Raw genomic sequence first — 13019 nt, 5'->3', positions numbered from 1 at the left:
TGTTGGATTACATTAATTACATTCTGAAAATTGAATAAATACATTTTTGTAGAAATACTAAACATATTTTGTGATGCTCTTAGACATGTTTGAATTGCTTGCAGGTTTTCAATACCACTTGAGTGTGCAATCAATGTGAAGTTACAAGTATCTTGTAGTATTTAAAATTCTTTGGTTTACAGATATTTTACTGGATAGTAAAATTTCCACCTTTTTTAATCAATAAAAATTGTTTTTGATCTAAATTTAAAGGGTTTTTTCTTATGCAAGGAAGATTTTATATATAAAAGAATGTCCTTAAAAATTGTAAAGCCTTATTTTCAGATTTTTATTCTTTATTTTGCATAATACCTAGTTGTGTAAGGAACAGCATGGAATCATTCTCTAAACTTAATTATTTTGGTATAGAAAAATATATATTCAAATCTTTTAAGCACGATTGGTTTGTTGTTTGGGATTTTCTTAATTTAAAATAATACAACCTTCCAATCTATACAGGAAAAAGTCTTTAAAAAAACAATGACTGATGGTTTTTCATGTACAGTTCACTTTCCTCTCTGTCATATGTGTTTTAGGGAATGCTGGCACTAGTTCTAAATTGCATTGATCGCTTAAACGACTACAACAGCGCAGCTCATTTTGCAGGAATTGCAAGAGAAGAACATGGTGGTACATCATGGAAAGAAATTTTGAATCTCCTTTATAAATTATTAGGTAAGTTATTAAAAAACCTACTAATATAAAAAAAAATACCCCAGAATATGTACACGTGGTATCCTATTTGCTGCTTCACCACCAAAGAATACTTTGAGTGTTATTCAGTTTATTATGTAAATTACAGAATTTCTTCCATATAGTTACTGCTATTTATTACAGACAACAGAAATTATTGAGCAATTACACATCAGAAAATTAGATCTCAGCTAGGAAAACGTTGTGTGAAGCATGCCAATACCTTTTTCTTTATTTGAATGTACCTGTTATATGAAAATTATTTTAAAATTTAGAAAAACTGGAAAACTGTATTTTTATATGAAACTGAAGAAAAGTCTAAAAACAGTAGTCAGGTCTGCTCAATCCATGTTTGACACTTGATGCTTAATATTAATTTTAATGTTATTAAAAATAATTACATAAAAAAGAAATATTTTTTCAATATCAGTGCCAGATTTTCTAAAACACTGTTATTCAAGAGCAAACTGCTTCTGTGTTGTAGAATGACCAAAATTTTAAAGCAAAAAAAATATGTATGTGTGTATTCTTTAAACTTCTTTTTTGATACCTAGTTTGCATTATTCCTCATTTAGGAGAACCTTGTCTTCTGATGGAGATTAAAGACATTCTATTTTCATTAGAAAGGAAGGTAGTCCTGACCCATAGTGAAATAAAGAAGTTGAGAGTCAGGATAAGAATACAAGAAACCAGGGGAAGTGCTTTGAAGCATGACCTTATATATATATTCTATATATAGAACAGATATGCAGGTGCTTCTGATGAAATCCCATTGCCTTGGAAACTAAAAAGTTACTACTGGATGCATTTTACTACAGTTTTATGAGTTTAAAGAAAAATAGGATGAAAAGAAGCTCTCTTTAGTACTATGTGAATTTTTTCAGATTTTATCTTGATTTTCATCTGCAGGTGGATTTTGAACACTGTTGTTCTAATGTAATATTTATTGTGCTTCATAATAAAAATCATTGACAATTGTATAAAAATGGTGTTTTTTTGTTAGGTTTTTTTTTCCCTATGATCTGTGACTTCTAGAAGGAAGAAAACCAATGGTATTGCTTGAAAGAGTTGGATATTGATGAACTTTCAAAATTCAGTGTGAATTACTGAAAGACTAAAAACTATGCATTCCAAAACATTGTAATCTGAAATTAGAACTAAACACCAATATGCCTAATCTGCACTTGATCTCAGGCTTCTGCATATGATCTTCCCACACTTGGTAGGAAGAAATAGAAAAAGAAATATTGCAGCCCCTTGATCATGACAGTGCCTGACATTAAGCAAGAGTGCTGGATAACTACTATTTAAATTTAGCAACAAAATAAAACATAAACAAAACATTTTTTCTGTTGAGATTCTTGCTTATCCCCTTTAACTTCAAAAAACTATGTGCTCCTTTGAAATGATATCAGTTACTGATATTCAAATAATGAAAATCTCAATTCTTTATTACGGTAACATGTGAGAATTTGTCTGTTCATTGCTTTATGGAGTTACTCTAAAAATTGTGTTAAAATACATACAGAAAATATTGTTGATTTATAACTAAAATCTCCTGTTATAAAATTATACTTTGTGTTTTTTTACAGCTGCTCTCATTCGTGGCAACAGAAACAACTGCGCTCAATTTTCCTGTAATCTTGATTGGCTAATCAGTAAACTGGACAGATTAGAATCTTCCTCAGGTGAGACTCACTTTTACAATGTAAATTAACTATCAGTCAGTCAATGCCTGTTTCACATTATTGACAGAGCAGTTTTCCTTGAAGCCAACACATATTAGAAAACAAATACACTCTTGGGATTTGTTTTTTGGGGTTTTTTTGTGGGGGGAAGGATTTTTATTTTTTTTTTTAATTGACAAGAGTAATATATTTAAAGAGACATTCATATGACAATTTTTTTTGCTTCAATACATTTTTTATGTGCATTACATTCAGTCAATGTTGAACACAATTCTGATGAGCTAAGAGATTAGATCAAACAGTATCAAGAATGGTGTACTATGAAATAACCCATGTGGCATGCATATAAAACCCATATAGATGTAGCTTGTAGGGGTTTTTGTACAATGGAGTATCCAACAAAGTATTGGTATACTATACAGTACTCCCTATTGAAACCTTTATTTCTTCCACTGAAAAGAAGGAACTAAACTTGCAATTTTCTCAAGTGGTTTAAAAGTTGTAGTTATATTCAAAAGAAAAGATCAAATAACATTTTATTATGCATTTATTCCTAGTGTACCATATTAATATCATTACTCCTTAGAAGTGGTTTAATTTTTTTTTTTTAGGCCAGAGAAAACACAGCATCTTGCAAGAAATTCTTGCTGAGCTTTCAGGCTGTGTTCAGTGGTGCAGGTGATTTAATGACAACATTGTTTCTGTGGCCTTCATATAGGTATTTTGGAAGTGTTGCACTGCATCCTGATTGAAAGCCCAGAAGCTCTAAATCTAATATCTGAGGAACACATCAAATCTATTATCTCACTGTTGGATAAACATGGGCGCAAATACAAGGTATGTTTGGAAAAACTAAGGAGTAATGTTAATATTGCAATAATTTGTGGGGGGAAAGATAAGAAACACATGGAAATATTTTATTCTAGTACCTTTAAAGGAATACAATAACCTTAATGTACATCTGCAAAATTTATTTATTGAGGTTAAAATAATGTTTAATGTATAATTGCTTTTTAGCAATTTTCAAATACCAAAAAATTGTATGAGAAGTAAACAGTTAAGAACTGTTGGTAAGGAGTCAGAACATTGGATTTGGTGAGAAAATGAAGTATTCTGGTGGCTTTAAGAAAGTGGGAAGAGTAGCTTGTTTTGTGATTCAGGGCTCTGGAGAAGTAGTGGACTACCATTGCATCTACAGATATAGAGAACTATATCCTGCAAAGTCATTCCTAACTTGAGTAATAATAATAGTACCAGAAAAGAAAAAAATAAATTGAGAAATCAGAAAAATAATCCAAATATCTGAAAACACAGGTGTTCTGAAGAAAGAAAAAAACCCTGAGTTTCCAGAAGATATACTGGATGAAATTAATTTAGACATCAATATGCAATTTATTATGATAGAAGAAGGTGAACAGTTTCTGGCTGCAACCAGGATGACATCACAACACAGATGAAGATATAGGTTTTTGTGTGATTTTCTGATGTGAGTTTCCTTCCTCAATTAAAATTTTATTTGAAAGACTGATAACCTCGAGGAAGAACAGAGAAAGTTTTAGTGAGCTGAAATTACCTTCTCATGTAAATCACTAATACAGAGAACCTAACCAACTACAGATACAGTAAAGGAGAAAAGAATTTTTAAGCATGGTTAAGGAATATGAACTGATATAAGTAGGCATAATAAAAAAAATTGAAATTACAGCAGGAAGTTTAGCTTACTATTTTTCTCTCTTAGCAAGATTACTGTGTTATGCCAGTCAGCTAGAAAAAACCTTTTGTTTGAAACATCTCAGTGTAGATCTTAGAGAAAGAACTTAGAGCAGGAATAGAAAATGTACACAGGAGAAGAATTATACTGGGGAATGGATTTGTTCATTTCCATTTGAGGTGTCTTTGACTATACCTCAGCAAGTAATGAAGAGTGGGAAGAAAGTAATTTATCTGTTATTCCACAAACAATGTATCTTGTTCTCCTGAAAGATTAGAAATTCTGTTGAGATTTAGGAAATAAAAAAATAATGAGCAAAATAGTCCTGCAAATAATTGAGTTTAAAGATCTTTTAAATTAAAAAGCCTTCTGTCAGAAATAGAGCCAGCAAATTCACAGAGATTATTTAAACAGTTTACATGTAAAGTGTGAGTTGCTGGTAATCATTAAAGTTACTAAGATGCTTTATAGCTGAGTACCGGTCAGAGCTTATGTGGTTCTCTAAATAATTACCTCTATCCTTCTGCTAGATGGTTTCTGCCTAATAGCAGTGGTGGTAGAAAGGAAAATGCATGGGCTGGGACATAGAAAATTGTTTAAGTAAATATATTAGGTTGAAGAGTGTAAGCTGTTAATGGTGGATTTGTGTTAAATTCACTAGTCACAACAGGAGTAGCTAAAATGAACTTTATATTCTGCTGTTTCTGGAGTTGTACAATATTAATAACATAATCAATGGTGTGAAGATGTCTTTTTTAGTGGAGGTGATATGTAGCACTTTAGACCACTTGGGCTCGTTGCTCAAAGACTGTCAGAGGTCACGTGAAGCTTCTCTGTTTTTTGTGAAAGTGCGCAGCTCTGTTCCTCAGCAGTAAGCAACATTATGTTGCTGTGTTCTCTCTTCCAAAACTTCCTGCTCTAGTACTCTGGAAGAATGATATCAATCTCTTTCAATTTTCAGACTCAAGAAAAAAAAAAAAATCTGAAGTTTTAGAATAAGGTCTTCCTGAAATTCTGTCTTGCTTTATAGTGAACTTATAAAGCATTTTTCATTTTATAAATAAATGAATAATTTCTCAAATTGAAAACATTTTTTCCAGAAGAGACTCATAAGCAGTCAGATCATTGCCATTCAGTATGATCCACCAATTTTGCACACAAAGTTTTTTGGGCTGCAGAAAATTTGTCAAGGAATTTCATTTTATATTCAAATTTTTTATGAGATTTAATTAAGAAGTCTTAAAGAGTTGACATACAGCTCTTTTAACTTTGTTTTTTCTGATCAAAATGAGAATAAGGAATCTTAAAGGAAGGCTTTTGATGCATTCTCAAACCCTGTGCTCTGATTTTATGTTCCGCAAATGCTTCATATTGTCTATCGGTAGTACAGACTACACTTGGTCCAAATATGTGAAAAGTTTATAGAAAACAGTAATGTATATTATATCACTTCCTTTAGTCCTATGCTGAATATAAGTTAAGCTGACAACTGAATAATAGTGTATGCTCCTATCTGCCTTTACCTTACTTCTTCTGATTTTTCTTTTAAGGTTCTCGATGTGCTTTGCTCTCTCTGTGTCTGTAATGGAGTTGCAGTCCGTGCCAATCAGAATTTGATCTGTGACAATTTACTGCCTAGAAGAGACTTACTTTTGCAAACACGTTTGATTAATGATGTGACAAGGTATAGTGACATGTTTTACTGTCATTTGTCATTAGACAAAATTGAATTTCCATATATTCAATAATTAATTGAATAAAAGACTGTAACCTGAGAAATGTCCCAAAGCTTTCAATATTAAGAAACACACCTTAGAAAGTGATAAGGTATTATGTATTAACTACTGGAAAAAAAATTTTACTGACAATATGCATTTGTATGGAACCTGGGATCAAATAGAAATTGCTTGTTCACAATCAGACCTGTTACAAAATGAAAACATGAAAGTTGCTTGTTTCTGAGTCAAAACAGGGCACATTAAACATACTCTGAAGTATGTGTGTTTTAAGAGGGACTTGATTTCCTGGAAAACCTCACTCCTGGTTTTTTTTATTTTAGGAAATGATCTTGTCATTTCTCTTTTGACTGTAACTTTTTCAAAACATGGAATCTGTACCTTAGAAGATGATTCAACAGCAGCTTTATTAATTTATACAAAATGGTTCACTTTTTAAAATATTATAAGGAAATTGTTGATATCTACGCTTGTATCATACTTGTAAAGTGAATTTGACAATTATACAGCAGTATAATTCCTATGTCACATTTTATGTTTATACTAACTGGCTTACATTTTCTTTCTTAGCATAAGACCAAACATATTTTTGGGTGTTGCTGAGGGCTCTGCACAATACAAGAAGTGGTACTTTGAGTTAATAATTGATCAGGTTGATCCATTCTTGACGGCAGAACCCACCCACTTACGAGTTGGATGGGCCTCTACTTCAGGTTATGCCCCCTATCCTGGAGGTGGAGAAGGATGGGGAGGCAATGGTGTTGGTGATGACCTCTATTCTTTTGGGTTTGATGGCCTTCATCTGTGGTCTGGTGAGTACTTTGTGAGCAACCACTTATTTTTACATTTAACGTTTGCCTTCTATTACTTTGTATATATATCATGTTACTTTATAGTGAGCTACACTTAGAACTCCAGTTTACCATGAAGTTATTTAGAGGTTCAGATCAGCCTTCTTGTCTGAGATGTTAGCCAATATTATACCAATATGATACCAATTAGGCTTTTTAGGAGATTGCTTCTGTTTTCATGATTTTGATCACAAAATGGCATTTTCCAGATCTAGATCATTACTAAGTTCTTTCTGTCCAAAATGAATGGGTGCATTGATCTTAGAGAAATTAATTTTACTCAAATCGACATTTGCATTATTATTTTACTTTGAATCTACAGTTGAAGGAAAGTGGCAGTTATTTTTAAATCTATTGATAGATCTGAAAAATTGAATTAAAATTTTGAGAAATAGTTTCATAAAAGTTTTGTCAATAAAAAATAATAATTGCTATGCTACAGCCAACTTCATTGTTTTAGTCCTTGTGTATAAGGTAGAGTCTTTAATTATGAAGTAGCACATTATTTTTTCTTCCCTATGTCTCTTCCATGCACAGTAAATGATCACAGTGAATGATGCACAGTTACTTTTTATCTCATTCAATTTGTGGCTTATGTTTTAATATGCAATTTTCAAGGCATGTAGACAAAATCCTTAGTTTCTCATATTTATCTATGCCTTTAAATGCCATACACATCTAGGTATTCTTTAGTTGCTCTGAAATAATAGAGTAGGGCCATGCAATTGAAAGGTGTGTTTTAATGAGAGTGTATATGAATACACTGAAATAAATTTTATTACATTAATTCTAATAATTCATAATCTGAAAGTGTTTCCTTTATCAATTATATTAACATTGTTCTAGCATTGGGTTTTGTATATAAAATATGTACACACACATAATTCAGTGTTTTGTTTCAACACTACTGAAAAATTCTCCAGTGTCAGAAGTTATCTTTTTTTTTGAGAAGACTAGGAGGCATCTGTAACATACTCCATTAGAAATGACTGAATAAATAATTTTTAAAATTAAGCTGGCCTAAATCTTCTGATTCCTAAATACTTTTATCCTAGGTCGGGTACCCAGAGCTGTAGCATCTGTCAATCAGCATTTATTAGCATCTGATGATGTGGTTAGCTGCTGCTTGGATTTAGGTGTACCCAGCATTTCTTTCCGCATTAATGGACAGCCAGTACAGGGAATGTTTGAGAACTTCAGTACAGAAGGGTTTTTCTTCCCTGTTGTAAGCTTATCAGCAGGTGTAAAGTAAGTACAACTTAACTTTAATTGTTTTCATTGCTGTCTTGTCACACAAAATATTGTCCAAATTCTAGTACGGTTTATTCTGTTTTATTGCTTCAGTGCAATTCACTGCCCAAATAGCAGCTGGAAGGAAGGCAGGGAAGTAATCATTTGTTCAGTGATGATTTCACTTAAAAATGAAATGTGAGCCTGTAAACTATTTGACCAAGTCACAATGTCTGGACAGTATTATTTTATGAGTATTTGGTGACCTAGGGGAAATTAATTTTGTTTCATTCCAATTATCAGTGAAAAAAGCATGTTAGAAACACAGCACCATATTTGACACTAATTAAGATTCTTGCTGTCTTTCTCAGCAGGGAGTAAAAAACCTAAATCGTCATGAAAACTGATACTGTGTTCACAGTAGGAAACAGAACTGATGAGAAGCAGTTTTGGAATCTCTTTGCTAATATTGCCCATTTCTTACCTCTTCTATAGATAAAATACTGATATTCAAACTTACTGTATTCTATTGATATTGCTTATGGTTCAATGAGTTCAGAAAATCTCCTGTAGAATCAAACAGAATAAAGGAAGGTTGGGAAAGGTTTAGTAAATCAATTTCATTTATCCCCCAGGAGTGATCCTACTATGTAGCTGTACTAATAAAAAACTTTTGAAAATGTTCTTTACTTTTTACTATAAGAAATCTGCCGAAAGCAGTGTAATTATTTTCTTTTTTTCTTCATTCTTATTTGATGATTCTCTTATATTTTGTGAGAGCATTTTCCTTTGTAGTTCATAGTAGCTCGTGTTAACAGCAGATGTGTGTTGTCATCTCTGGCTATCACTACCAAAGAAAATATTTTTACATGGGAATCCTGAGTTCATGAGTGGAGAGTGTTTTGGTGTCTTAATTTTTCTCCTCTTTTGAAAAATGTAAACAAAACATGTTGATCTGTTCTAATATTCCTATAGGCTTCTGGTCACCCCATTACAACAAATGTCAGGGCTAATTCCTAGAGATAACAAGCTTTCTTTTATTTTTTAAAACATTTCTGTGTTTGTTTGCCTCTAGAGTTTTCCCATTTGAGGACCAAAGTACACAGCTGGGTAGATTTTGTCCTTGTTTTTTCTGGTATACTCTTAAATGTATACGAAAAATGTATATTCGAGGAGAAAAAGAATGTATTAGGGGTTTACAAGGAATCTTAGTTATTTTTCTGTAACTCATTCCCAGTTGTAATATTTGGTATATTTTTTGCTTTCTTAATGTATTATGCTTTTAGTGTTTTGTTTATTTTTATTTCTCTCATGTGCTAAACTGTCAGTATGTGTTCACTGGGAAGTAACTTCAAAACTTTCAAGTTATGTATCAATAATCCCAATAGTATTTTTAGAGTAATAGTCCAATTCAAATTAGATTTGAATCCTTTAAATCCATTAAAAAAAATTCACAACTTACAACCATTTGATTTTGAGTGAGAAATATTTAAATATGCTACTACATTAAATAATTGGTTTTGCTTTGGCCAAAACAAATTTTCAAAAGATAGTGGGTAGGTGATGGTTTTACTGGCAGTATCTGTTAGTATGAATGTTTGGTAACCCTTTGGTCTTTACCAAAATGTGAAGCACACATGCATTTTTGTAAATGGTAGTAAAATAAATGCTTAGACTTCTACATTGTTTATTCATAATGATAGTATATGCTGACTATTTAAGAGTCTAATTGCTTCACTGAAAATCGCAGAGTTCGTTTCTTGTTGGGTGGACGTCATGGAGAGTTTAAATTTCTGCCTCCTGCTGGCTATGCTCCCTGTTACGAAGCATTGCTTCCAAAAGAGAAGATGAAACTGGAACCAGTCAAAGAATATAAAAGAGATTGTGAAGGAGTGAGGGATTTGTTGGGTACAACACAATTTCTCTCGCAAGCTTCTTTCATCCCTTGTCCAATAGACACCAGTCAGGTATGTGAAGTTTGCAATAATGGGATCCAAGAGATATGTCTGTTCAAAATTTAAATTCACAATATGAAATCTTCCCTTTTTCTTAGCAGTTCTTCAATTGACTGTTGTGATGTACTAACTAAACTAGATGATCTTGGATATATAAGCTGTGGTAACTGGAACCTCTTCTTACTTCTGGAATTGTTATGCTCTTTCCTTAGATTGCTCTTCCTTTTCATCTTGAAAAGATCAGGGACAAACTAGCTGAAAATATCCATGAACTATGGGGAATGAATAAAATAGAACTGGGCTGGACGTATGGCAAGGTATGTTTTGAATGACCTGTCTGGGTATAGTCACCTAGTATTAGGTTAAGTCTCTTTAACCTGGACTTGGAATTTGAACAGGGTATGCAGTGGTGGTCTATACATTACCAGCAACAGGTGACCATATAAGTTGGAAGGAGACAGTGGTATTAACTTTTTGGTGACTTTTTTAAACATTCAAATTCCTCAAATTCCCTTGTTTTGTTATTTCATTAGTTATGGAGGAGTATTTATAGTGTGTATTATAAATCATGGGAATCATGGGAAAAGAAGATTTATATGAGTAGCTGTTATTGAACAAAGATAAATGATACAGCTTATATTAACTTCATTACTGCAAAGAATTTGCTGCGTTTTTACTTTGATTCTTGATACTATCAGGAAGGAACTTTTTTCTGTTACTCTTTTGCAGTTACGAGATGACAATAAAAGGCATCACCCATGTCTTGTGGAATTCTCAAAACTGCCTGAGACAGAGAAGAATTATAATCTACAAATGTCAACTGAAACCCTCAAGTGAGATTTAAATAGAAAAAAAAATAGTCTTAAAATTTTATTTTTTTTCAAGTGCATCATACTGTTTAAAGATACAAAAGCCATTTAAATATCTCCTTCAAAGATATTCTGCTAATTTTACTGGAAGTGCCAGGAACCCAATCAGACTGATGTAGAAAAGCTTTGTCTCAACACAGAGACAAAGAAAAAAACTACCACCAAATCCTCTTGGTTTTAGTAAAGTGGTAGAAATCTCATAGGTTTGTGCCTTTTTAGCCTTTGAAGGACGTATTTATTATGCCTGATAAATTAAAATATTTGGATTTTTAAATACCATTATTTTGGATTACTTCCATGATTTTTAAATCTTATTTCTTCTTATTTATGCAATGCATGAGAACTATAATGTGTTTCACTAATGCCATTTTTATACCAGAACCCTTTTGGCCCTTGGATGTCACATTGTTCATGCTCATCCAGCAGCTGAGGAAGATCTTAAAAAAGTCAAACTTCCTAAAAAGTATGTACCTTATGGTAATGGTTACATATTATTATATTTATTATAAATATAAAACCTTTAAGTTCCTTTAAAGAGTAGTAGATGTGAACCCCATACCTGACAAAGTCTTACAGATCTCGGGTTAGGCCATTACCTTGCCTGGGATGATGTTGGAATGTGAATACTGCCATGCTACATCACCTCCTGAAGTTGTTCAGAAACATGCTTAAACCACAGGCAATTGAGGCGGTGTTACATCACCATAGACCAGAGACTCTGAAGTTAAATACAACTTCGCAGTGCTTTTCTGTCTCATAGTAAAGAACAGTCTATTCATTTGGTGGTACCTGTATTTACTTGAAAGAGGATTTGCCACTGTATCATAGGAGACAGAAACAGCAAGTTGGACATTTGCCATTTAACATCAGTTTATCAACCCACCATATGTCTTTTTTTCCTGAAAGAAATTTATCCATAAGAAACAAAGTTAGTTGCTTAAAGTGAGCAGTAAAATACACAGTTTTATGATATAAGAGATGGTAATCTTGATCCAGTTCATAGCACTAATTTAAAAAAGTAAAAAAAGATCTATTCTCAAGGTTCATACTGTGGGCAGTCTATCATAATACTGGTTTGCTATTATTCTCTTGTTAAAATACCTATTGCCTATATGAAACATCCTAATTAATGGAAACAACCTGATTTGAGCTAAAGAGAATCTGAATATGTCTAAAAAGGGCAGGTAGTCCTTATACAATATAGAAGGGTTGGAGAAGATAATAGCTACTGCTGAAAAATTATTAAACTTTTTATTCAGTGAAAAAGTTTTAAGAACAATAGTTAAAATTTTTTTCTTCTGTTGGAAAAAATGATAATGCAGTCCTTACAGAATAGTTAATTAAAATACTTAATAATACATAAAAGAGTTTCATAAGAAATTATAATACAGATCTTTAAAATAGAAATTACTTGAAATGTTTAAATGACAAATATATAAAAAAATATAGAAAAAGTAGTCATTCAATAATAATTTTATTGCTTTATAGCAACCATTTAGGCATGTAAATATGAATCTGAGTTACATTTAATTAGCTATTGTGCAAGTAGGTGGAAAATGAGATGGTCTGCTGGAATCCAGTTTATATTCTGATCAATGATGAAATGCAATGTAAGATTTTTGTTAAGAAAGGGAGAGTAGGAGATTAAAAACTGGAGAGAGACCTGTGAATGCCTCATAGAAAGACTTAAATACTATAACTGGGATATCTTGACTCTCTGTTTTGCTTTGTTGACTTGCAGTTATATGATGTCAAATGGATATAAACCTGCCCCTCTTGATCTTTCTGAAGTGAAATTGTTACCTTCTCAAGAATTTCTAGTTGACAAACTAGCAGAAAATGCACATAATGTCTGGGCAAAAGACAGAATAAAACAAGGATGGACCTATGGCATTCAGCAGGTAGGAACTTCTTTACGTGCATTTGGAATAAATAAAGAATGTGAGGTTTTTTTATTCTAGAACATCATTTGGAGCGTTAGTTAAGATGATAAGTTCTGACTGTCTTGTAATAATTGGAAGAGCCAGAGTGGGTTGGGAGCAAGAAAAGAAGCCCTACCTATAATAGTCTGGATTGTCAGACCTGTATGGTTGCAGCTGCTGCATGTATGAGAATGTATTTCCATCCTTCTCTTTCATTCTTATATTTAGGGTTTTGGTGTTATTAACAGATAATTAATTGAGCTTGCATTCATAGAACTCTTCTTCATTAATGCTGCTTCTCTTCTGTAATAATCACATGATGCCA

General features: G+C 32.3%; 1 protein-coding gene across 2 annotated transcripts in view; it reads left to right on the top strand.

Moving 5' to 3' along the window:
• RYR3 (ryanodine receptor 3) overlaps nucleotides 1–13019 on the top strand; it is a 197146-nt gene that overhangs the window by 74014 nt on the left and 110113 nt on the right. For both annotated transcript variants that reach the window (XM_086892711.1, XM_086892710.1), the window contains exons 14-24: nucleotides 576–714; nucleotides 2325–2420; nucleotides 3139–3257; nucleotides 5682–5815; nucleotides 6438–6679; nucleotides 7774–7966; nucleotides 9699–9915; nucleotides 10116–10220; nucleotides 10633–10736; nucleotides 11152–11235; nucleotides 12514–12673. In XM_086892711.1, coding sequence (XP_086748837.1) covers nucleotides 576–714; nucleotides 2325–2420; nucleotides 3139–3257; nucleotides 5682–5815; nucleotides 6438–6679; nucleotides 7774–7966; nucleotides 9699–9915; nucleotides 10116–10220; nucleotides 10633–10736; nucleotides 11152–11235; nucleotides 12514–12673 — 1593 coding nt within the window. The remainder of the gene's footprint in view (nucleotides 1–575; nucleotides 715–2324; nucleotides 2421–3138; nucleotides 3258–5681; nucleotides 5816–6437; nucleotides 6680–7773; nucleotides 7967–9698; nucleotides 9916–10115; nucleotides 10221–10632; nucleotides 10737–11151; nucleotides 11236–12513; nucleotides 12674–13019) is intronic.

Source organism: Cyanistes caeruleus, chromosome 6 (assembly GCF_971803275.1).
Source record: "Cyanistes caeruleus chromosome 6, bCyaCae1.hap1.1, whole genome shotgun sequence".
In the NCBI taxonomy this organism is placed as follows: domain Eukaryota; kingdom Metazoa; phylum Chordata; class Aves; order Passeriformes; family Paridae; genus Cyanistes; species Cyanistes caeruleus.
This window is presented reverse-complemented; position numbering and strand designations above follow the sequence as displayed.